The sequence below is a fragment of the Vigna umbellata genome, chromosome 5 (assembly GCF_029865625.1).
Source record: "Vigna umbellata cultivar VRB3 chromosome 5, Vumbellata_1.0, whole genome shotgun sequence".
Classification (NCBI taxonomy): Eukaryota; Viridiplantae; Streptophyta; class Magnoliopsida; order Fabales; family Fabaceae; genus Vigna; species Vigna umbellata.
The window spans coordinates 32,417,490-32,442,163 of NC_142169.1; the positions used below are offsets into that span (position 1 = coordinate 32,417,490).

A 24,674-nucleotide genomic window follows, 5' to 3' on the forward strand; every position below is an offset into this window, starting at 1 on the left:
ATTTATGGCACATATATGTAGTCTCGATAGTTTTTAAAGCAAATCTTTTTTATTTTATAGTATAATCTTTATATTTGTTCGTCCATAGCCAGTTCAGGGAGAAAATCACTTTTTGATTTTATTAATTTATGTTATTATATAAATTCTAGAAAAAGAAAAAAAAATCCATCCAACATATCTATCAACTTATATGTGTACTATTTTTAGTTAAAGTTTTTTTGAAGAGAATAATACAAAAAAAAATGTTATTAATAATCAGAATTCTATTACAATAAATTTGAATATCGTAAAGATATCAACTCTGAAATTTTATGAGAAAACTATACAAATTAATTGTAAAATAAAAATATTGTCTTTATATGTTATTTTGACATATGTCAAAATTCAAACCATAAAATGAATTTCGAGTTAATAAGATTACAATAATTTACAAATTTAATTTATCTAGAAAAACTATATTTTAATTAAATTTGATTTCCCATCAGGTTTAAATTTTTTGTCAAATTTAAAACATAAGAAAATGTTTGAAATATATTTTTTTAATATAGTTGAAAAAGGTACAATTTGATGAAAATTTAGGATTCACTATAGGTGGAGTGAAGGTACAATTTGATGAAAATCTTTTGTGCTATTATGGGTGAACTTTTTAGTTCAAACGAAACAAGTATTAAAGACATCGTGAATATGATTAAATTAATTATATGTATTGATGAAAACGACCGTAGATAATATACGTCATTTGTATATATTGGTTTGTTTTAGTGTATTTTACTTTTCATGGAAATTTATAGTAGTAAGTAACATGCCTTTTATTACAATGTTAGATGATATACAGATAGTTTGTCTAATTATGATTGGATAACTGTTGTTAATAATTTTTTGTGAACAATTTAAATATGGCTTCTTTAACACTAAGGAAGTGAGATATTTTGGATTCTCTTAGTATTAACGGGGATGCTAGAGTGTTACAGGTAACATTTTTGTTGATTTTATCTGTTTTGTGGCGTTGAATTTTTAAATTAGTTTGCTTTTGTATAAATTTGTTATTAAACCTGGTTTTTATTTTTTGTAACTTTGGGCTGCTAAACGGCTTAGTTTAGCGGTTCCTGTTGAAAGGTTATTTTTTATAGAATCTTAAATTGGCTTCTTTCAAATTGAATTCAATGAAAATTGAGTCATTGTTGCACAAGAATAATGGAAGTAACTTTACATGTTCGGATTGGTTATTGATTTGAGTTAAGTTCATATGTATGTGTTTTTGTGATTTGGTTATGAAAATAATTGTATGTTCTTTATGGTGCTATATATAATGTTGAGATTGATTTCTAAGAGAAGAGTACCGTGTCAATTCCATTGTTAGATATATAGTACCGATATATTTTTCCCCTTTTTACTGCACCTATTTATAAAGTTTGATTACAAACGATTCCATTCTATTACGGTCAAAACAAACAAACAATCAAAGGTATTCTTTAGTGACAAATACAGTAGGCGTGAAATGAGGTCCCAAGTTTCAGTCATATGATTGAAGTAGAAAGGGAATCCATGTGGATTGGTCCATATAACATCAAACCAACCAAGTCACTGTGTTTGCTTGGAAAAAGGAGAAACAAAAGATGAAAAAAGCGCCATAATTCACTATACATATTTTCTGTCAATTTAGTCCTATATTGGACTGGAAGAAATATTAATACTTGCTAATCAATATATTCTCAATTATTACCTCATAGCACCTCTTCACCCTTCTAAGAATGACCTCAAACTAATGAGAACATTACACGGCAATTAAGGATGTCTATATATAACCCAAACTCATAATTATCATTTAACAATATAAATCAGATTGTAGTTTAACCATTGAGAGCTTGATATTTTTTCAATATGGTATGAGAAAGAAGAAGCAAGATAAAAAATATAGAATATATCGTGATTATTATTGATATCAAACATGATTTATTGTGCTTCACAACTTATTAATCAATAGTAACTAAAGACATGCAGGTTTAACACAGATACAACAAAAGAACAACGATATAAAAAAATTGTCTAGTACTGTGACTGAGCTTGACAATGAATTTCAGATTCTGAAACGCGCTTCTTGTATTTTGCAATGTAAGCTGTGGCTCTCATGTCAATGACAGGATCAGCCACCCCCCATCGTCCCTTGTCCTCATCACTAGGCCACACTTTGGTCCCAGAAACCTTTGGCCCTTCATCATAGTAAGTGCTGTAACTGCTTCCCCCTCTCTGCTTGTTGCCGGATTTGAAAATGTTGAAGACAGAAAGAAAAGAAGACTTCCGTTGCCTGTTTCTGCCAGCCATGGTTATGGTTTTTTAGCTATGAAACACTGATGAGGCTCTTTTTGGTGAGTACAAGTTGGAAGAAAAGAAACTTGTAGGAGTTGAGGTGTTGGGTTACTTGTTGGAGGCTAGGAGCTGAATTTATAAGCACAAGTTGGCAACTTTTTAAAACTGGGATTAAGGGTGTGGAGAATCCGATTCAAACCACTGTTGTGATCAATATTCATGGTCCAATTAAAGCTGACATGGAACATGTATCACGGTTCCATCTTTTGGCAAAGGCACATTTTCTGTGGTCCGCTGGTTTCACTCAAAAACAAAGTTGGTCTTGGCTATGCCCCATTCCCCGTTTGATCATGAAAACTTCACAATTGCTGGGGTTCCATCTTCCACTTACCCTTTCCTCTCTTCGTAAGAAGCATTCTATTGGGTCCTTGTGTGAGTGGTGCATGTTATGTCATTTAATTTACCAAATATGCATTGACAGCTATTACAAAAAGCTCACTTTTTAACCAGACTTTGCAAGCAAAAAACCTATAAAATCTATAGTATCTAGACTGATCTGTCGTATGCTAGATTTCTGTCTCAAAAGTGAACGCGTTTACTTAAGTAAGTTACCTGCTTATGTAAATAACATGACATTAGCAACAACAATAGCTTTAGTCTGCAGAATAAATAATCGTTGGTCTGTATTGAGAAAGTGAAAAATAGTTGGTAGACAGCTTTTTTAATTGGTTCATGCACAATACAGGAGCGTAAGGTCCAGGCGTTTCTGAAATTTTTTATAACAAAAGGAGAGTCTTAATTAAGTGCTTTTAAATAAAGTTGATTCTTTCTATTGTGGTTAAGGTTAAGTTTTTGTCTTGAACCGTAGAACGTACTTGGTCGCTTTAAAGTGGTGGCGCCCTATAACCCAAAACCTCGATTGCAAGTTTTAACATTCAGAGTACTGATCCCAAAAATATCAGTGATTAACAGTAAGCAAGGTACTGCAGTTGTGGCCAAATGAACTTTTCGCTTTTCTTCATCATTTGCATGGCGAATCTATCAAATATCTCCATTGATTAATTAAGATATTTTCAAGGCCATGGTTTGGAATACCCATTTGTACTTAAACAAGACCCTTTAATATTAATATATTCCTTCTTTGCATTACAACTGCTATTTTAAGTCTTTGATGCGATGATGTTTTCTAGCTGTAATCACTTTTAATTAAGCTTTTCAACATTGTGCTGAACAAAAGAACATTTCAGTCCTGTGTCTAATATTTCAGCTACAAGATTTGCATAATCCTCACACAATTACTGGGCATGATCTTTTTATTATATTAATGCGTAAAGTACAAATCTTTTATATTCATTACATTAGTGCGTCCTTAAAAGAGTTTATCTTTAGTTATATAAAATTGTCCTGAAACTGAACATATTCAGTCTTATATTCAACCTTTTCCCTTAGCTTTCTGCATTTATTTAGAAAAATGACTTGTTTCTTAAGTTAGCGTGCAAAATACGGATCAGTGGTCCAGTTTCTTTAACACTTGTTTGATTAATACTGTTTTGTAGTATGTTTCATGTAATAAATATATACTATAGTGTTAAAAAATGATACATGCTCAGCATCATACCAATAAATATATACTATGACTATCTGTAAAGACTCTGTTCAAATCAATGTGCAAAAAATGTTTGCCTAAACTGAAAATGAGTAGATCATGACTCGAGCTTTCTTTTAGGGTTCACCGGATAAATACAATATCAATTAAATTCATATAAAAGATTGATCCTATTTTCTATTTAAATAATGGATTAATAAGTTTTTATTTTTTTATTTTTATTCAATATGAAACTTACACTTTTAAATTTTCAATCTAAATGGTGATGATTAAGATGATATATTCACTTAAACATATTATGATAATTACCTGCTTTGAGTTGGGAGAGTAAATTTGAAAGAGTGAAAAATGAAAGAAAAGAAGTGAAACAGTGTTTTGTAGAAACAATGGCAGCATAAAAAAAAGATAGACTTAAATAGATAAAAAGTAAAGAATTTTATACATGTAATCTATAAAATTGTCTCTTATCTTACAGCTAATGTGAAACTTTCTATTATCAAAAACTTATTTTGAAAATTTATGATTTCTTTTTAAAAAGTTAAACAAGCATACTGAGTTAAAGTAATTTTTCAAGTTTTTAACTGAAACAAGAAATTATATTATTTTTAAAAAAATAAGTAATACAGTAATGTTTGCAAAAACAACACTAACCAAACGTAGGTTTATTCCGGTAACTTTAACATGATTCCGTAGTTATTCATATTCTCATTCTCATCTCAGAATTACTTTCTCCATCACCACATAGTGTTTCTTCTGCTTTCTCGTTCCTCTTTTGCACTTTCATAATATTTAATAATGTGGTGATTTTAACTTTCTTCAATTTCTAACCACTTCATTAATGGTCACCACCAATATATAAATGAACCCTCACATCTCACTACTTCCACGAAAATCAAATTCCTCTTTTTTTTCCTTTTTCATGTACATGTTCTTCTTTAAAAATATAACAATTCAAAACAAAATCAATTAACTTTAATTAAATTAATAATAATTAATTCTTTAAATAAAACAAAATTAATTTAATTATAAATACATAAATCTAAAAATATAATTTACAATATAATTTAATTTAATTATAATCTACTTAAAATATAATTATAATTACAATATAATTACTTAACTTTAAAAGTATCTAAAAATTAATTTACAAATCAATAAATTAATAAAATAAAATGTAAAAAATAATAAAAGAATTTGTTTAGCTTTCCATGTTTTTTTTACAAACACTTCATTTATAAATAAATAATACTACAAAAAATATTAAATTAAAAAAATGTACAAAAATTAACAACCTAAATAAAATTAAATTAATAATCTAAAAAAAACCACAAGAAAATGAAACGCTAAGGCTTGAACGAACATGGGAGATCCGTTGGACCTTCAATGGAGGAAAACACCCAAAACGTTAAAAGGCTTCAACGGATATGGGACATCCGTTAAGCCTCCCACGGATATCGAGATCTGTTAAAGGCTCAATGTCCCATATCCATTGGAGCCTTTGATATTTCTCTTCTTCTTTATTTAACACATAACAGAGACGCATATGGAATCATTAACATGGATCAGAGATAACAACAAAGGAAGCATCAAACTCCATAGCACCATGAAGCCACCATGAATCAAGCAACAGAACGAACCTACCACCAACCAAGCACCAACACGAACCAAGCAAAGAAGAAGAGAACCCTGACGAAAATGGTAAATTGGAAAAAGAGGAAGATGGAAAATTGGGAAAAGAGGAAGATGAGAAATTGGGAAAAGAGAAATAAGAGAATAAGAGAGGAAGAGAGAAAGTAAGAGTCTGGAGGTGAGGGTATGGTGTGCAACCGAGTGAATAAGAGAGTAAAAAAATAAGGTTTAAAGAAAAAGTTAAAAAAGTAAAAAGTAACAGTAAATAAGAGTATTTTTAAAATTAAAAAAAGTTAGAGAGGTGTATCGAACAGTGTGTGTGTGGTGGTGGAGGGAGTAACACTCTTCTCATTTTCCTCTTCTTTATCGGCCCAAGCCCCAAACACAGAAAACGGATCTCAAGACACTTTGGGTGTTGCTCCCTCCACTACCACCCTATACTTCCTCCACCTCCCCACATTATTTTAAATACAATTATATCCTTAAATTAAAAAGATTTTTACTTTTACCCTATTTTAAATAATTTGAAACCCTAATTTTATTTTTCCAGCACTCACCCACGAAACTCTCTTCCCCTTTCCCCATTTTCGTTTCACCTCCCCACCTCCCGCACTTCCATTCCTTTTTCTTCCCAGTTTTTTTTTTGTTTGAAAGCTTCCATTTCCGTCGTGGTGTGAAGGAGTGTCGCCGCCGTGGTGTGGAGGAACGTCGAGGAGCGTCCAGAGCATCAACCAGCGTGAGGAAGTATACATCGGAGCTGACATCCTTCAACGGATGTCAACATCCGTTTAAGGTAAAACGGATGTCGATATCCGTTTTTCCTTAAACCGATGTTGACATCTATTGAAGGATGTTGACATCCGTTGATGGATGTCACCTCCGTTTAAAGGTTACGTTTTTTTATTTTAGGGTTTTATTTCAAGGTTTATTCGAATACAAGGCACCACTCCACGCACTGCACCACGAGAGCGACACTGCACCACGAGAGCGACACTGCACCACGAGAGGAGACTGCTTGATAATTCTTTCCACAACCACCAACCTTTACAACTTGTAGTATCTCACAACGACGAAAGAAAGAGAGGAAGAAATATAATGTTAAAATGAAAGAAAAACATTTTACTCGGGACTAGAATAGATTATTAGTAAAATAGGTTGTGAATGAGTAAAATTAAAAAATAATAACTCTAAAATAAAATTTTACTAAAAGACAAAATAGTAAAAAGGAGGTGAAAGAGAAAGGTGTGGTGGTGGAGGGAGACACTTTTCAGGTTTAGCCCAAAATTGAATGTAACCAGCCCAATGTCCAATCCTTAAATATCCACCATTCGTGTTCTTTTTCTCTCTTATTTTTTCCATTTTTTTTCCTTTTAATATTAAAATATCTATATTTTTGCTTTCAACTTGATCCTGTTTCTTTCCCTCATCTCATCAAATCTGAATATATCAAGCCCATGACCCTGCGTTGAAATCTAACCAGGACGACAACCAAGCAACGTTTTTTCCCCCAGGGTATACTCTCTTCTTCCTATCATCAAGGTTTTGTACTTTCTTATACAATAATATTTCCCAATCGTGGTTTTGTTCTTAGATTATTTAAGCCAGGGTTTTCTGGATCTGATTACAATGTTAATTCCTAACAGTTTTCCTTGTTTTGTTTTAGTTAAATTTCAACAAGGTAGTATATTTTTTTCCTAAGTGGGTTCATGTTGTGTTTTCTCCTTTCAGCTCATTTTTCCACCTTTGATTTAGTAAACAGTGCACCCACTCTCCCTGTGACTGTCTTTACCTGTGATTATTGTTTCTTGTGTAGATCCAAAATGGACTATCGATGGACTAATGGTAGGCTGGATACAGGTGGCCGTGACAGGAGGCAATCTAAAAGGGAACAGGTAATTGATGTCCCCCATCTCCTCAATTGAGTCGTGTGCGTGCTTACATTAAGGTTTTTGAGATTTAAATTTTGAAAAGTTAAACCTATCTCTGTAGTTGTAGTGAAAATAATTATGAAGACCAGAATTTAGAAGATAAGGATTGCTGATTCCTATCTGCGAAACTTTTGTTGCCATTTACTTGTGTGTTTTGTTCAAGACACTAATATTCTTTTTTTTTTGCTAATTATGAATCAATTCCTTTTTAATATTTTTTTATCATTTTTTAGAATTTATATATAGCATACCAAAGTATATAAAATTTTTAAAAATAGCAGCTATCTTGCTATCTACTTTCCTGCTAAAGCATTTTTTGTGGCTGGGTGTTATCTGGGATTTAAAACATTGTGTATTGTGTTTATACTCGATGAATATGATATTGTGTCTTTGAGACATGTTAGATGTGCAACTATTACTGTGATTTCCAGTGTATTGAGATGAATATTTTTCAGGCATATCAGGACTCTCTTGTTGAGGATTTGTCAGAAGACTTCCGCTTGCCAATCAACCACAGGCCAACAGAAAATGTTGATCTGGACAACGTAGAGCAAGCATCTCTGGACACACACTTAACATCATCTAATATTGGCTTTAAGCTTCTCCAAAAGATGGGATGGAAAGGAAAGGGTCTTGGGAAGGATGAACAAGGTTTATACTATATTATTACTTTCTTTGATTTTAACAATTTGTTACTCTGTTTATGAATATTTGTACAATGCATTTACCCATTGTCTTAGCTTCTGCTGTGCTGCAAAATTTTTCCCTTCTCCTTGGTTCATCTTGAATGTCTCCCCTTACCCCTCTGAGTGTACCTCCTTCATAGTGTTGTTAGGACATGCCTTTTATGTTTATTTTTTCCCTTTCTTCTCTATTCCTCTGGAGTGGTTGGAATGAAAGCAAAACTCTGATTTTTGGTCTTTACTGCTGCTTAATTCGGTCATTCAATAAATGAACACCTAGTGCTAATTTGTTCTAAGCATAGAAAGGATTGCTGTAATTTTTTTTATTTTATTCCAGCATTTAAATTGATTTTCTGTTTGTATACAATTACATCTTTGCTAATAAGACCTTCAGCACCCTTGTTAATGCTATGCAAAGTGCTATTTGCACAAGCTTTTTATTTTTCCTTCTGGGTGAAAAGTTGTATTTTTCTCTGGTTCAGGCTAAATTGCTTAATTTATTGAATGCACTTGCTTCTGATTCAAACAAGGATTTTGGAAATGAGTCATTTTTTTTAAGTATTGATTTTATAATGTAATGTTCCGGATTGAGGGGATGCTTAAGCTGAAAGTGATGTGATTTTAGTGTGTCCTTTATTTTAAAGGCTTTATCTTATTTTTCAAATTGACGTGGCATGTGTGCAGGAATCACCGAGCCAATTAAATCTGGGATTAGAGATCCAAGACTTGGAGTTGGTAAGCAAGAAGAAGATGATTTCTTTACTGCAGAAGAAAATATCCAGAGAAAAAAACTTGATGTTGAATTGGAAGAGACAGAAGAACATGTGAAGAAGCGGGAGGTATGATTTATCATTCCTTAGTAGTTGGTCTTAGTGCAAAACCCACATAGTAGTATCGAGTTGATGTTTATATTTTCTCAAACCTGCACCCCTCATAGCAGAAGGCTGCATATAGCATATATGCATGTCTTTTGACCGGATTGGTATGTCATAAGGAACCATCAAGTTTGGAAGGTCTTGAGAATTTCCTGCAGTTTTTATTACCTGGTGGCTTCTTCTGCCTGCTTCGTGCACATTATGAAAATTCAGGTGTTAGCTGAACGTGAGCAAAAAATTCAAACTGAAGTGAAAGAAATCCGAAAGGTGTTTTATTGTGATCTCTGCAACAAGCAATACAAATTAGCTATGGAATTTGAAGCACACTTGAGCTCTTATGATCACAATCACAGAAAGGTAAGCAGTTTAACTAACAGTAACTTGGCTCTGCTTTTGTTAATTTGATTTCCAAATTGGCTCATTTTTTCTCTCGTAATACTAAATCCTTGTTAACTACAGCGATTCAAACAAATGAAGGAAATGCATGGTGGTGGTAGTCGAGATGATAGGCAAAAGCGAGAACAACAGCGTCAAGAGAAAGAAATGGCAAAGTTTGCTCAAATGTATCCATTTGCTCCTAAGTCCATTTATTTTTATTCCCTTTCTTCCCTTGTTTTTATTATGGGTGGGTGGCCAGGGGGTCAATATTCTATTTTTTATCGACTTTCTGTTGTGTCATCTTGCTTTTTGGTTTCCTTAATGTCTATCAGTGCTGATGCTCAAAAGCAGCAACGCCTTCAATTGCAACAAGATTCTGGATCAGGAACAGTGTCCTCCGAATCTAGAACTGCCACTGCTCTTACAGATCAGGAGCAGAGAAATACTTTGAAATTTGGGTTTTCGTCTAAAGGCAGTGGTTCCAAGGTATGTCCAGCTGGTGTCTAGGGTATGAAAAAAAAAACAAAATTGTCCTTAGTACTTGGAAATTTGGAGTGCTTACAGTTTTTATACATCTCATTGTCAAGTTCTTGATAATGTTTTGTTCAAATTCAAGTCTTGCACACTTTCAACCCTGACAATCCATTTAGTGTTTCTTTTGCATGCTAATAATATCTTTTTCTTTTCGAAAATGTCTGACAGATAACTTTTGGTGCCAAGAAACAAAATGTTGCGAAGAAGCAAAGTGCCCCCCCGATCTCCTCTATATTTAGTAATGATAGCGATGAAGAATAAAGGAACATTACTCATCCAGTGGCATATCAGTATGTTGTGGCCTTTATCTGGTTTGGTTTGCATTAGATGTTTTTTTATTAAACATTTGCCACCATCCTCAGTTGAAGAGGAAGAAAACATTTGTAATTTCACGATAATTTGGTAGACCAAAAATCTTATCTGTTTATCTGTGTGACAATATTATGTTTGTAAGGATTTTATATTTTTTACTTGGGTACAATAGTTATGTTAGTTTCCATAGTTCCAGTGATACTTGAATCATGAGATTTTAGGCCACGGCCAACAACTTGGATGTGTAGTTTCGAATATGTTGCAGATGAAAATTAATTATGTTGTCGTTACTACTGATGGCATAAAACAGTAAAACAACCTTTTATAGCTTGAAGCTGAAGGCTGTAAATTTGTGATTACAAAGCTTTTGGTTAGATGCAGTGATGTACTATTCTCAGAACTATCGACGAAACGAAGATGACTTTGAAAAAAGTTTAGGTTGTGGGCATATTTGTTCGACGTGCTTTGCTACAAGGCATGTGCATTTACTATCACGCGCGGAGGCGTTATTCAATTTCTCTCGGGAGTTTAATTGTTCCACTTTTTTATTATGAATATATAAATTTGTGGGAGTAAAAGTTAAAATTAAAATAGGCGATGTTTAGACAAAATATCCTGTCAGTGGTAATGAAGATAAGATCTAAATCCTGAAAAGTTAGATACATATTTAAAAGCTAAATTTCAACATCAAATGATTAATAATTCAAAAAATAAATAGACATTTTTATATTAATAAAAATATAAAAACACGGGTAGAAAAGAGAAGGAAAGGAATGAAGAGAGAAAGATTTAGGACCAAAAGAAAAACGAGTGAAGAGAAGCATATACATAAATAAAACCGAACCTAAGGTGAAAGAACAAAAAAGTATAATTTCTTTTTTAAACTTCTAATCTGATAAACATTTTAAAACGTATAAAGCAAATAAATAAATCACCTTAAAACTGTGTCTAAACACAACATAAAAAAGCAAACGAGAAAATTTATAGTGATAGTAAAGTAAATTTGGAGACATTGCACAGGCACTGGTTGTAGGAAAGCGTGATTAAGTTTGGCATGAGTATGGCACATTACAAGTATTCCTAATTTGAAAGGAATAGAGAGCACATAATTCGACCCAATACTTCCAACTGTAAATTTATTCCTAAGTCTTAAAACGATAAAATGCGTCCGTGATTCCATCAACAGCTAGCGATGTTACAACAACTTATTTACATTACACGAAAAGCTACTGAAATGATTGCAAACATATCTTTCAGAACCATAATTACTGATCACACAGCTTCAGCAAACCCAACTCGGAGATTTCCATAGTCAAAGATGGTGTGATATGCCCTCATGAAAACATCCCCAAGAATCCTGCGTACACATATACACTACCATTCAGGAACAAACCTTACATGGATAATACATTTCATTCATGGTTCTTCTGTACATTCTACTGTGCACATGTGATCTTAAATGGATAAATAATTTAACAAGTTAACATACCACAATGGACCCCGTGGAGGAGGAACATCAAAAGCCATAAACCCACTAAGGCATACTTCTGTAATGCCTTCTCCAGTTCTCAAAATATACTGAAACCACAAAAAACATTCTTAGAATCACAGAGAATAACTAAATTGCTACCCTTAATCTATCTATCTATAGATAATAGTATAATCATATCCACCAAAGCCACAATGTAATTTAATTTATGGAATGTTCAAACCCTAACCTGCTCTGGTGTAAGGACAAAAGGTTTATCTCCAATTGTGAATGTAATGTTTGGCATCTTGGAAAGACTGTTACAGCTTATCACTGACTCTCCAGAGGGACTTGGCAAGCTCTCACACAGCTTCCAATCATCAAAACAAACATTAACCACATGTCAGTACTCTAAACCATATATATATCACTGCTTGAGCTTGTGGATGGGATAATGTGAAGGGCATACTTGATTCACATAGTTGAATACTCTGTCCTTAGTTTGTTTTTGTTTTAGTTGATTCTGGATCCAAAGAACAAGCATCTGACAAGATGAACATAAGGGAGTATCTCTTGCTGTCAACTCACTCTGTTCCTTTTCAGTTACCATTTCAATCCCAGGGCTGCACAACAATAGAATTCAAACTAATTTAGGAATCTGTTTCTGCCAAAATATAGAAGGCTTTTAGCATGAGTGAGGTCAAATCCTAAACTCTCCCAATGACAAAAGAATAGAATCATAGACTATTAAGCTGGTAATTGCAATATAATTAAGGTTCCCTGACAGTTGTTTTAAACAACTCGTCTTTTCTTATTTGCTAATGCATGGAATTGATACATCTGACTTTTTAACCTTAATAATCAGAAAGAAGTATCAAACATTCATCCAATCTCTTCAAATGATTACCAAACTAACTAGCAATTACACAAATATGATGAAAAAACAGTGCAAGGGAAGCAGAAAGTAGAGACATCTATATAAAAGAGCCATAGACATTTCTGACCTCTTAGATTGAATCCTTTTGGCGGAACATAAACCAACTTGGGAACATATGTCATCAGGTTTCACCTACAGAACAAGATCAAACTCATTTAGGTCCAAAGAGTGAAAATGCAAATGGGAAAAACATCACAAGCCAAAAACCATGTCAATTCGATACCTACCCCTGATACCAAGAGATCCCATATCATCTCCCCATATTGAGAAACGACTTCCTTACATTCTACACTGAGAACTCCTTCAGCTCCAATAGCATGGTTGATTTCAGCTACAACAGGCTGAAATTAACGGTCAACAGAAGTTATAAATAAGAATAAATAAGCAGAAAATCTCCAGAAATATAGAAGCACATACAGTTGGACCAGCCAGCAAAGATGTTCCTGAATCCACAATAGCAGCACAGCCACCCTCACAAACACCTAAAAAAACATTGATATGTTTCAGAATTAGAAACACATTAATCAAAGCACATGCAACAAATAAGAGAAAAAAATCTCATTTCACAAACATTGATGTAAAGATATAGTTTGTTGACTCTGCATTTCTTGAAAACAAGTTCAAGTATTAGGAAGTAAAAAATCCAGTCTAGATTCATTCCTTATACCATATTCCAAAGCATTTTAACCACTCAATGACTCCATTAGTAAATCCCAAAATAGAAGTTTTTATTGTTGAGGAACAATAAAATCACCTGTAGAAGCACCTCCAATGAAAAAATCTCCAATTTCAATCTGCAAAAGATAACTTTCATGCTCAAGAATTTTCTGGTGTGAATACATACATACATATACATACATATGTGTCTGTGTGTGTATTTAAAAGGAATTCCTAATAAAATAAATTGTGTTTTTGCTAACCTGCCAGTAACCTTTTTCAGTAACTGGAACATAAGTGTGGTCTCCTTTAAAGTGCTTTGGGTTAACACCACCGAAAACTATTTCACCGCCTTTTTTCGCATTTGGATCCCCATTCAACCAAAAGGAAAACACCTTCTCACTGATAAGATTTTGGTCCACCATTTTGTACCTGTGATTTTATGATGGACTGGTCAGTTAGTTAAAGGCACGAAAAAGGGAAACAGCCCTAATAATGAAATTAGGTACAGATGAAACAACAAAAGAAACATTGAAACACACCATAATGGAACAGAATTTGCAACTGAGATCTCCTGAAATCCAAGTCCCAGTATTCCATCGAACTTTGCTGACAGAAAGGAAAGACTTCCTTCTCGGGTAGCTTCAATGAAATCCTACAGTTCACAGTAGTAACATTTGTAAGCATAGCTATCTACAAATATATATTGAGTGGAAGCTCACAAAAAAAGTACTCACCAGCTGCTTGACAACAGCGTTGCCAACTTTAACACTATCTTGACTGAAGTAACCAGATATTGATCCAGATCCATAGTTTATTTTACATGATGTTCCTGATCAACAAGATAGTTACAAACTGACGATTAAACTAACATTACATGACATACAATAAGGTATAGAATATCATTTAATTTAATGCATACATCTAGCACAGTACCACTTTAATCAACATGAATAATGAAAAAAAAGGAATTACCATTTTTGACATATGTTCTGGATTTCTTTGGCTTATACCAATTATGGGTATAACAAGCAAGCTGCGAGAGAATTCTAGTCAATACGATAACCTTATATGTACATGTTTCTAAAAACATACAAGTTAAGTTGAACTCACAGAAAAGTAGCATTTTGATGATGGAACCCAAAGGTTGGAACTACCAGTATCAAACACAACAGTGAAGGTCTGAGGGGGTGTGCCAATTCCAATCTCACCAAAATACTGAGCATCCAAATAATTTTTCAAAGGAACACTATCTTCACCCTTTGCCTTACCGATAAACTGATCATGTTCACCCATAATTGGCCTTCCATATCTTAAACCTTCTCTTGCCTTTCTAGCAGCATGAATACTATTAAGATCTAGAGGTCTCTTCCTCAAACCAATTTTCAGAATTCCGTAGGAGAAAGATGGAAGAGAGGAACATGTTAAAGCCCATAAACAGAAGGCCACCACCAAATGCTTTTGCCCCATGCTCAAGGTAAATCTGCCGTAAAAGGTAATCAGAATGTAAGTTAAACTGAATACAGTCCTATCCTAATTTTACACAAAACGCAAGTAAGAATGGAACAATAAATGAAATAAATCAGTTGAGACACTGAGTCCTTGTAGTATACTCTCCACAGAGACAATATCAGATAAATAAACAGAAAAACATAATCCTCTTTTCTACAGATATGTAACTGTTCGAGTTGTAATTACTCCTACCATCATAATCACAAGAAAAATTTTAGCTTCTCATACAATGTAGAATATATGGTCATCTAAAACAAGTCATTTTTTTTTGAAAAAAAAAGAACATTGAGCTATTTCCATGTTTGGTCAACGTGGCAGAAAGGAAATGATATTAACTTTATTTACAGTTGATTTATCTCTGCGTCCTCCATGGAAGTTATAATTCTCCACCCATTTAATACATAAAACATAAAGCACACAGAAAAAAATCATAATAAACAGAATCAGTTCTCTCTGCTAATGTTACAGACAATTTTACACAGATCTCCAACACCCACATACCAATTATTCGAACAGATTCCACAAAATCTAAACTAAAGGAGAATAAATAGGCAATTTGGGATGGATAGTTAGTAGAGGACAGAAGTCAACTGGATTAAACTCATCATCACGTTCAAAGATTAAAGATTGAAAACCAAAACAAAAACAAGATGAAGAGGTAAAGGAGAAAATGGGTTGAACACACTAAGATGACAAAAATATTTGAAATAAAAAAAGAAAAAAAGCAAACCTTTCGTACCTTAAAGCTACTGCAGAAGATAATGTTGCTGCTATGAGCGCCCCCACAGATGAAAGAACTCTAAACACACACACAAGGTGGAAGGTCGTAAGGAATAAATAATAATGTAATGGATGTCCATTCATAAGTTAGCAGTAACTTGCTATATCTGCAACCTAATTAACATTATCAAATAATAAAAAAATCATATGCTTTAGAAATATCTGTTTCAGACCAAAAAATGCAGGTCGTATTTATGCTTCTTTTTTTTATGTTTAGATTGGTACATGTCTATTTCTGAAAAAAAAATGTTTTGATTATTTTTAATCAAACATAATTCTTTTCCAAAAGTGAAAAAAAGTTACTACTTTTTCGGTAGACTAAATTTTTATATTAAACTTTATCACTGACTTCCTTTTAAATATTTTTTGAAACAAATTATTGTACACTTTCTGTAATTTAATGGGAAACTTTTTTATTGCACATGATGTGAAAATATTAAATATCTTAAACTATTTAGTAAATTAACAAATTTACATTTTCAATATAAATTATTTTGCTTTTGTTTTCATGCTCACACAACAGCCCAGCCCCTTTGGTGAGATTTAATATCACTATACCACATCACATCAAAGTTAAAAGTTATTAGCCTTTGTTTCTTCTTCTTTTTTTCTGCGGTGATAAAACTTCATTTTATTTATTTATTTATGGCATATGACGTGGGAAATGCATGACTCATAATTTCATATTGCGAGTGAAGTTTGTGTGATCGTGATAGAACTTTTAATTATTATTGATTCACTGTTAGAAAAATAACTATAGCATAATTATCCTTTCATTGGAGAAAAACATAGATATAACAATCATACAATCAATAACATTTATGATTTTTCATGAGTAGGTTTCGTGTTTCATTCCACAAAGAATCAATAAGATATGTTGAGATATTCCTTAAATGTTTAAGCTAACCAAGGATATAAATTTAATTTTCTCAAAGAAACATTGTTCCTAATTTAGTTTATATTTTCATGCATTACGCAACCTAAGTTTTCCGTATATTTTTGTATTATAAATTTGAGCCAAAATAATTTAGGTCAACTAATGTGATTAAAAAATATCCATCCAGTTGGAGAAGTTGGTGTGAGGGTTTAGAAAATTCACAATCAAGGTACGCAAAAAGAAAAATATTGATAAAAAAATGTCAGTGCTATATTAAAATACGCATGCATGTTTTTAATATTCGAATAATGTGCCCTTTTATAGCGTCTCCTATCACTTCTCATTTTGATGAAAAAAATATTAGATAATCACATAAAATTACTTAGCTCTATTCATCTTTTACTTTTCAAAAGTATTTTATATCACATTTAAAATATCTTTTAAAAATAAAAAGTATAACTCTATGTCAAAATATAACTATTTGCTAACATATAAAAAATCTTTTTAGAAAAAGAAACTATATGTCAAGAAGAGCAAATGTAATAAAGTAGTTAAAAATAAATTATAAAAATAGTTATCATCGTGACATATTTTTGTAAGGAAATTTCGTAGAAGTTTCACATTATGGCATGATTTTCTTTTTTGTTGGTTTGCCTTCTATTTCGTCAGAAAGTGATTTTGTCCTTCCATGATCCAAAAATAAGTCTTTTATTTTGAATCCAAAAGCAGAACATTGAGTGGTTCGCTTGTGTTCCTTGTAATCGTCATGGCCAAAATAAATTATACCTACCAATCATTGACTGTATTATTTATTGGGCATCTTGATGGGCTTTTCGTTCAAAAACCCAATCCATAAAACCCAAACAAGTTTTTGTACTGATGCACTTGATTCTATGCACTTACTTTGAACATGGTTTGTTTTTGTTTTCCCATTAATCACTTAGAAGTATTACAACGATGTAATACAATTAAATTGAGACACAGCACGAACATTGCTATGTTTTGTTTGTATACATGTTTGTCATCGCAATTTGCAATAAAACCATGATGTGAACTTAACGTAAGACACCACATCACGGGAAGTTAGGTAATGTTATATTTGTATTGCTTCTGTTTTCGTAACTCCACACACTGCTATGTTTGTTTCTGTTTTCTGTCTTTCCATGAATTTAGTCACACAAAGTCATCAAATATTTGAAAAATTATTTGTCATCTGAATTTTGCACTTGTTTGTGTCGTACTTAATATGTATTATTGGATACTTTTTTGTCTCTTTGCTTAATAATTTAATGGGTTTTAAATTTTAACTTTACATACCTGATCATGTCACCAAATTGCTGATAACATCATTTTATTATCGTCATGGAAAATTAGTTGGTGGTTTACATTAATTTTTATTTTCATTTGTTAGATTAAGTTAAACAGTATTATTTTTATCATAAATATTTTGTATAAGATTTTCGTTCATGTATTTTTCATTTTTTAATGCCATTCTTGGAGCCAAGTTTTATGATGTCATTTTTCTTTTCTTTTTTGCTCCTACTCTTCTATTTTGAGAGTCCCTTTACAAATTAAAAGTACTACTAAGCATTGAATTTTTATCTTAATGTACCGCTCTTATTTTCAGTGCATAAAGTAAACTTTCATGTTTAAAAAAATTGTGAATAGAACTCACTATTGTCAATTAAAATTTGTAAGGTATAAAGGATAAATTTAATAAAATCAGAACAATGAATAAGTCGTATTTGAAAGTCACAAATTCAATACTTTCTATAATACTTTCTATATTTGTCTACTTTTATAATCATGGCCATCAGCAGTGGAGGCTAAAAGGTTCAGCATAAATTTATGTGCAACATATAAAATGTTGGTATTTGATGATATATACGGTATATGTTTTGTATATTTAAAAATTTTTTATATAGTAAATTTTTTATATTATTTTTAGTTTTTAACTTTTTGTAATAGTAATAAAATATTTTTTTAGTAGTAATAAATTAGGTTAAATGTATGTATTTATTTTAATTTTTTTATTTTTTAAATAATTCGGCATGTATTTATTGTTTTGCTCATAAAATTTTATATAGGTATTATTTCCCATTGATCTTAACTATATGAGATTTTGTATTTTTAGGACGTTAAATTGAAAATATGTTCATTGAATTAGAGTATTATGTTGTTTTTTTCATAACTTTTTTTGAAGTTGAGTTTATTTGTTTTTGTTTTTAAAAATTATGTGAATTCAATTTTTCCTATTTTAGTTTAGCCTTGTTATAATTGGGTTTGTGGATTCATCAAATTTCAGAGAGTTTGTCCATGTACTTCATAGTTTTTTTTTCCTGCATCCTATATATTTGAAATTTTATAATATAAATTTAATATTTTCAATTATCTAATTCAGAATATAAAATAAAATATACATTTTAAATTATACATTTCAGAATATAAATATTATATTTAAATTTAAATAATTTAAAATATATTTTTTAATTTTCATTATAGATTGTACAATAAAAAATCTCTTTCAAATAATTTTAGATTTTATATTTTACAATTCATAATATAAAAATGAAAAATCATTTCAAATCTTATCTATAATACAAAATAATATATATCTAACTGTAGTAGAGATGACAAATACAACGAGTATAACAAATCAATCCATCAGTCTAATTAAAAAAGATAAGTTGGGACAAAATTATTAATTTGAGAGCTCAGATCAATTCGGTCTGTCATGCTAGACTAACAGATTAGTCCTCAAGTTATGTTGAATTAGTTCGACAGTCTAGTTTCACTAAAAAAAGATGAAACTCGCGTTAGGACACTTTATATTAACACAGTTTGACAATCCGACTAACATCTAATATAGTTTTATCAAAGTTTGATATAGTTTCATCAAAGTTTAATATAGTTTGACTAAAATTTAATATAATTTAGCTAATATCTCATACAGTTTAGTGAAAATTTGATATAATACTGAATTGTAAAATTTAACTCATTTTTCATTGATAGATCAATCCAAGTCAGTTTATTTTTGATAAATTAATATTGGGTCAAACTTAAACGGGTACTAGCCCGTTGGGATGAGACTAATTGCACTAAAGTGATTTGAGTCCATTGTTGGCTTTGAGATATGCAACTAGAACTCCTTCTATCCTATCCCATTTAAGATTCATTTGATGCTCAATTTTTTTTTGGTGTTCCTGATTTGGTGCCATCTAGCTTTTCTCCAAATAAATGTGGTTAGAGTGCTGCAACATTTGGTCAAAACTTTGTCCCATCGACGTCTATGGTGCAGGGAAGAAGAAGAAGAAGATAGGGTGAGCATGGAGAAATAAGATGGCGGGGAAAATATGAGGATAAAATTATCTTGTTACCTGACCTATGGAGATGCACGAGGAAGCGCCCCAAATTTAAAACCTATATATAGTCTAAATGATTTTATAAATATATATACAAAAACATTTTAGTTTTGCAATTTTATAATTGCCTATTTATATTATTCTCTCTTTTAAAGTTTGTTTCTTCTTTTCTTTCTTTTCTTTGTCAATGGTTAAATGATTAATGGGAATCAATTCACAATTTGAAAATGAAATAAACTGAATTATGTTTTGTACTGATTATTTAAGTCTTTGAGTTTGTTCCTCTTTTCTAATTTATTTAGAAACACTAAATAAATTTGAAAATGTGTTCAATAGAGTGAAAAAAAAAAGTGTGAAAAGAAAATATGATAATTATGTTAAAATATAGTGGAAATAATTTTTTTTACTAAAAGAAAAGTGGAAATAATTTTTTTAAATTATTTAATTTAAAATTAAATTCTAATTATTATTACTATTTTTATTATCAATTTTATTTCCATGTTTTATATAATAATATAATGGAAATGATAAAAAGAAAAGGATATATGAAAGAATTTGATTAGTGGGCAGCATATTAAAGGCAGCGTCGGCGACTTTTTTTTTTTTTTTCAGAAATCAACGTCTCATGTGTTTGCCGAAACCACCATTTCGTATTTGTCGTCACTTGCAATGATTGAAACAGAGATTAAAAAAACAACAAAACTATGATACTTAGACATCAATTTTGCAAATTTTGAGCATTTTTTTTTATCAAACCTAAATTTAATTAACGTGATCTATAAGAAGTTTATTTGGGTAAATTTCTTTTATCCCAAGGATAAAATTTATTTTGAAAATTCTAAAAATTATGAATAAATGAAAATATATAAACCGCAATTAAAATATACCATGTCACATCGATAAGTTAGATAAAAAGAATTACGAATTCAAATATAAAAAAACTATTATCCTAATCTAATCGAGTTACTCTACTCGAATAACAAAAAAAGACAGAATCAATGTGCATGCATGGATAGATTTATATTGAAAAAAAATGTTTTAAAGCATGCATGACACATTGACACTCTTATCTATTTGTGATTATTGAAATAAGAGAGGTTGTTGTTGAAGGACAGAAACCATACATTAAAAACTCCAATGACTTGATGAAGTTATAGGCAAAACTATTCATACAAGTAAAAGCTATAATGGTAAAACTCTTGCGACTAATTGAAGCCAAACGAAGTGATTTCTATATATTCTTGCAGTTTTTTGGCTAAGGACAAACTAAGGCCATTGGTAAAGTTATCTGGTGTTTCTTGCCGTATTAAAACTTCCCTCTTTATTTTTATAAACTTTCTTTGCAGAGACAGTTTTTCATGTAATTTTCAATTTCTAGCTATATCATAAAGTGATTCCTGTAAATGGTAGTGAGAACTACAGTAAGTACATTTATGAAAAATGAATTAATTAATGTGATAGTTAAATGGAAGAAGAAGAGAGGTAAACAGGGTTAGCCACTTGTCATTGTTCGCCTCATCCATAATGTACCTTTCTTTCCCTCTTTTTCTCTCTCTTTCACTCACTCACTCACTCGCTCCTGTCTTCTCTTATGGTGAAATTCTCGTTGCTCTTCTCTTCATTTTCTCGATTCTCGTAATTCGCAAGCCCAATGTCTTCCGCCACCGATAACCATATCCACGAAAACAACCACCACAATGGTTCTCGCATAGCCAAAAAACCCAAACTCTCCTCATCCTTTATAACGGCCTCGGAAATCGAAACCGAATTTGGCCACCACGATACCTCCGTCGCGCGCATCAATAACGGCAGCTTCGGTTGCTGCCCCGCCTCCATCATCGCCGCGCAGCACCGCTGGCAGCTCCGGTACCTCCGCCAGCCCGACCACTTCTACTTCAATGACCTCAATACCGGCATCCTCCAATCGCGAACCCTAATCAAGGACCTCGTCAACGCCGACCACGTCGATGAGATCTCCATTGTCGACAACGCCACCACCGCTGCCGCCATCGTCCTCCAGCACACCGCATGGAACTTCCGCGAAGGAAGATTCCAGAAAGGTGATGTCGTCCTCATGCTTCACTACGCTTACGGTGCCGTCAAGAAATCCATGGAAGCGTACGTCACTCGCGCCGGCGGCAATGTTGTCGAGGTTCCCCTCCCTTTCCCTGTTAACTCCAACGATGAGATCGTTTCCGAGTTTAGGAAGGCCTTGGAGAGAGGAAAAAGTAACGGAAATAGGGTTAGATTAGCGGTGATTGATCATGTGACTTCCATGCCGTGTGTGGTTATTCCTGTCAAGGAGTTGATTCAAATTTGCAGGGAGGAAGGGGTGGACCAGGTTTTTGTTGACGCTGCTCATTCCATTGGATGCACTGATGTTGACATGAAGGAAATTGGTGCTGATTTTTACACTAGCAATTTGCATAAGTGGTTCTTTTGTCCACCTTCAATTGCGTTTTTGTATACTCGTAGGAACCCTAAGGGTTCTGGTTCTGATTTACATCACCCTGTGGTGTCTCATGAGTATGGCAATGGCTTGGCTGTGGAGAGTGCTTGGATTGGGACCAGGGATTATAGTGCACAGTTGGTTGTTCCTGCTGCGATGGAGTTTGTTAACCGGTTTGAAGGGGGTATTGAGGGGATCAAGAAGAGGAATCACGACGCTGTTGTGGAGATGGGGGAGATGTTGGCAAAGGCATGGGGTACTCGGCTCGGGAGTCCGGCGCATATGTGTGCTAGCATGGTTATGGTTGGTTTGCCTGTTTGTTTGGGGATTGGAAGTGATTCTGATGCTCTCGAGTTGAGAACACATTTGAGGGATGCTTTTGGAGTTGAGGTTCCGCTATATTATCGGCCCCCAAGAGAGGGGGAAGTTGGGGTGATTACTGGGTATGCCAGAATTTCTCATCAAGTGTATAACAAAGTTGATGACTATTACAAGTTCAGAGATGCGATTAACCAACTTATGCAAAATGGGTTCACGTGTGCTGATCTTTCGGGTTGAAGAGGTTTGGTCTAACCTCCTTTGAATGGCACTTCATTTTTTAACAATAAATGTGTGAATGTCAGACTTTGCAATTGGATGTGACTCTAGTAAAGCTGGTGATTGTGGCCTAATGTGGTGCCACTTCCTTTGAAAATGTTATTGTAAATACAATTACAAGAAGTTAACACTGGCAGACACTGAAATCCACTGCAAATGTTATTCCACTCGTCTAAAAGTTTTGTTTCTACAGAATTGCAGCATCACTGCGGTTTGTTCCTTTATAGTTTATAGTTTATTTGTTGGAGGAGTAGCGGTGCTGGTATAACCGGATTGAAAACATCATTGATTCACATTGATTTACACAAATATTGGAAAATTTCAACATCTTATTCAAATCATCAAAGGGTAAATTAATATTTCCTTAATAAATCATAAAGCATTACTGAAAAAAGTTGCCACTCTGTTATATCATATATTATGTACTTTTAATCTCGGTAACGGCAAGTGCTCATTTTTGTTGGTACCATTAGTAAGTTAAAACGTATATTTTGGCTTTAGAACATTATTAAAGTTATTGAGGCAAAACATGCTTTTGCAACTGCTAAGAGTCCATTTTATGTTTAACCAAAGAAATTTAGTTAGTTGTTTTAATTGTTTTGTTTGTTTTTTTATGGTTGTGTTATATTTGGTATTACTCTTATTGGAGTGATGTTCTTTATTTGCAGTTGAGAGGTGTCACTGTTGTCTTTCTGACGAATAAAAGCTGCTTGCAAGCTTGACTAGTTGTGATGGTTTCGGTACCACAGACTGCAGGTTTTGCTAAGAAGCTACAGTAATTGCTCATTTTAGCTTTGCTGTGAAAAATTCCTTAGGAGTAGCTTCAATGTCGATATCGATGGAAATATCCTTGTGTATAATCATGATCCTGTGAAGATTTAAGAAACTTCCTGAGTCTATATAAAACTTTTCCATAATCTTTAAGTTTGATATTTTAGGATTCATCTTGCACTGCTTTTACTTAGTTTCTGGCTTCCAAAGAAATGTGCAAGTAATGAAGTGAAAATAATTATAATACGCTTACACACACATACACACATTTTTAATACAAATCTTTTCATCAAGAGAGTACGATATTTACCACCCTTGTACGGTTAATTTTTAATTCTTTAATTGTTCTTATAGTTTAATTTTCAAGTACCTTTAAAGATGTTTAGTTCTCAGGAAAGATCTTAGTTGGTCGATTTCTTATCAATCATATCCGCCCATTGAATATTATGACATTTTCATTTTAAAAGTTTTCCCATTACTACATTTGTGTAGGTTTATTCCCAGAAACATGTCCAAGTACCAAAGTTGCCTAGACATAAAACTTCCTACCACATTTGTGTAGGTTTCCCATCCCAAAATGTCATACACATGTAAAACACTCCCTGTTGCAACAAAAAGCCCTATTAGCAGTCATCATCCCCACCCTTTTAGGCATGAATCTATCCTGCAGCTAAAACATTAGTGGTTTATGTTAAAGATGGGTTTGGCTTGGTGATAGCACTGTGCTCTGTTTCTGTGGATTCTGTTGTGTTTTTCTAGTCATATATGGGGGAACATGGTTTAATGAACTGTAGGGGCGGATTCTGTGTGGATGGTGGAGATTTGATTGGCTCCTTGAACTAAATCTTTTAGGTGTTGGTTTATTCTGACTGTTCGTGTTATTTTATTTACGATGATTTGGAGTGTGGCATCTGTAGGTAGAGTTGGTAGGGGTGATTTCTTATATCTCATGGTTTATAGGGAACGGATTCTAAGATTGCAATAACAGATGATTGTAAAAAGGTGATAGTGA

At 32.7% G+C, this 24,674-nt stretch overlaps 3 protein-coding genes across 6 annotated transcripts; 2 read left to right on the plus strand and 1 right to left on the minus strand.

Moving 5' to 3' along the window:
• Positions 1–6,897: 6,897 nt before the first annotated feature.
• Positions 6,898–10,437, plus strand: LOC124824960 (D111/G-patch domain-containing protein). Of its 2 annotated transcripts, none has more exons than XM_047297481.2 (8): positions 6,898–7,054; positions 7,356–7,434; positions 7,926–8,121; positions 8,838–8,992; positions 9,242–9,385; positions 9,488–9,591; positions 9,739–9,892; positions 10,109–10,437. In XM_047297481.2, exons 2-8 carry the CDS (start codon positions 7,363–7,365, stop codon positions 10,199–10,201), a joined length of 918 nt encoding a protein of 305 aa, XP_047153437.1. In that variant the 5' UTR covers positions 6,898–7,054; positions 7,356–7,362; the 3' UTR covers positions 10,202–10,437. The 2 variants fall into 2 exon arrangements, with proteins under 2 accessions (XP_047153437.1, XP_047153439.1); XM_047297483.2 differs by having other exon boundaries at positions 6,924–7,081.
• An 842-nt stretch (positions 10,438–11,279) lies between these two features.
• Positions 11,280–15,724, minus strand: LOC124824957 (aspartic proteinase-like). Of its 3 annotated transcripts, none has more exons than XM_088091746.1 (14): positions 15,566–15,724; positions 14,428–14,797; positions 14,290–14,350; positions 14,052–14,146; positions 13,857–13,969; positions 13,578–13,746; positions 13,412–13,451; positions 13,075–13,139; positions 12,885–12,998; positions 12,725–12,789; positions 12,190–12,343; positions 11,971–12,090; positions 11,742–11,830; positions 11,280–11,609 (listed from the first exon to the last, which is right to left on the minus strand). In XM_088091746.1, the coding sequence occupies exons 1-14, from the start codon at positions 15,688–15,690 to the stop codon at positions 11,525–11,527; spliced, it is 1,665 nt and encodes a 554-aa protein (XP_087947872.1). In that variant the 5' UTR covers positions 15,691–15,724; the 3' UTR covers positions 11,280–11,524. The 3 variants fall into 3 exon arrangements, with proteins under 3 accessions (XP_087947872.1, XP_047153431.1, XP_087947873.1); XM_047297475.2 differs by having other exon boundaries at positions 15,557–15,705; XM_088091747.1 differs by lacking the exon at positions 15,566–15,724 and adding an exon at positions 15,328–15,482.
• A 5,609-nt stretch (positions 15,725–21,333) lies between these two features.
• On the plus strand, positions 21,334–23,833 carry LOC124824959 (putative L-cysteine desulfhydrase, chloroplastic). The gene is made up of 2 exons (XM_047297479.2): positions 21,334–22,856; positions 23,560–23,833. The coding sequence occupies exon 1, from the start codon at positions 21,497–21,499 to the stop codon at positions 22,850–22,852; it is 1,356 nt and encodes a 451-aa protein (XP_047153435.1). The 5' UTR covers positions 21,334–21,496; the 3' UTR covers positions 22,853–22,856; positions 23,560–23,833.
• Positions 23,834–24,674: the final 841 nt, after the last annotated feature.

Coding starts and splice junctions, on each gene's coding strand:
- LOC124824957 (XM_047297475.2), bottom strand. CDS start 15,690: ATGAATGGACATCCATTACATTATTATTTATTCCTTACGACCTTCCAC. Junction 14,147..14,289: donor CAGAACATATGTCAAAAATG/GTAATTCCTTTT, acceptor CTTGTTGATCAG/GAACATCATGTAAAATAAAC. Junction 11,610..11,741: donor CCTCCACGGGGTCCATTGTG/GTATGTTAACTT, acceptor ATGTGTACGCAG/GATTCTTGGGGATGTTTTCA.
- LOC124824959 (XM_047297479.2), top strand. CDS start 21,497: ATGTCTTCCGCCACCGATAACCATATCCACGAAAACAACCACCACAAT.
- LOC124824960 (XM_047297481.2), top strand. CDS start 7,363: ATGGACTATCGATGGACTAATGGTAGGCTGGATACAGGTGGCCGTGAC. Junction 8,122..8,837: donor TCTTGGGAAGGATGAACAAG/GTTTATACTATA, acceptor GCATGTGTGCAG/GAATCACCGAGCCAATTAAA. Junction 8,993..9,241: donor AACATGTGAAGAAGCGGGAG/GTATGATTTATC, acceptor ATGAAAATTCAG/GTGTTAGCTGAACGTGAGCA.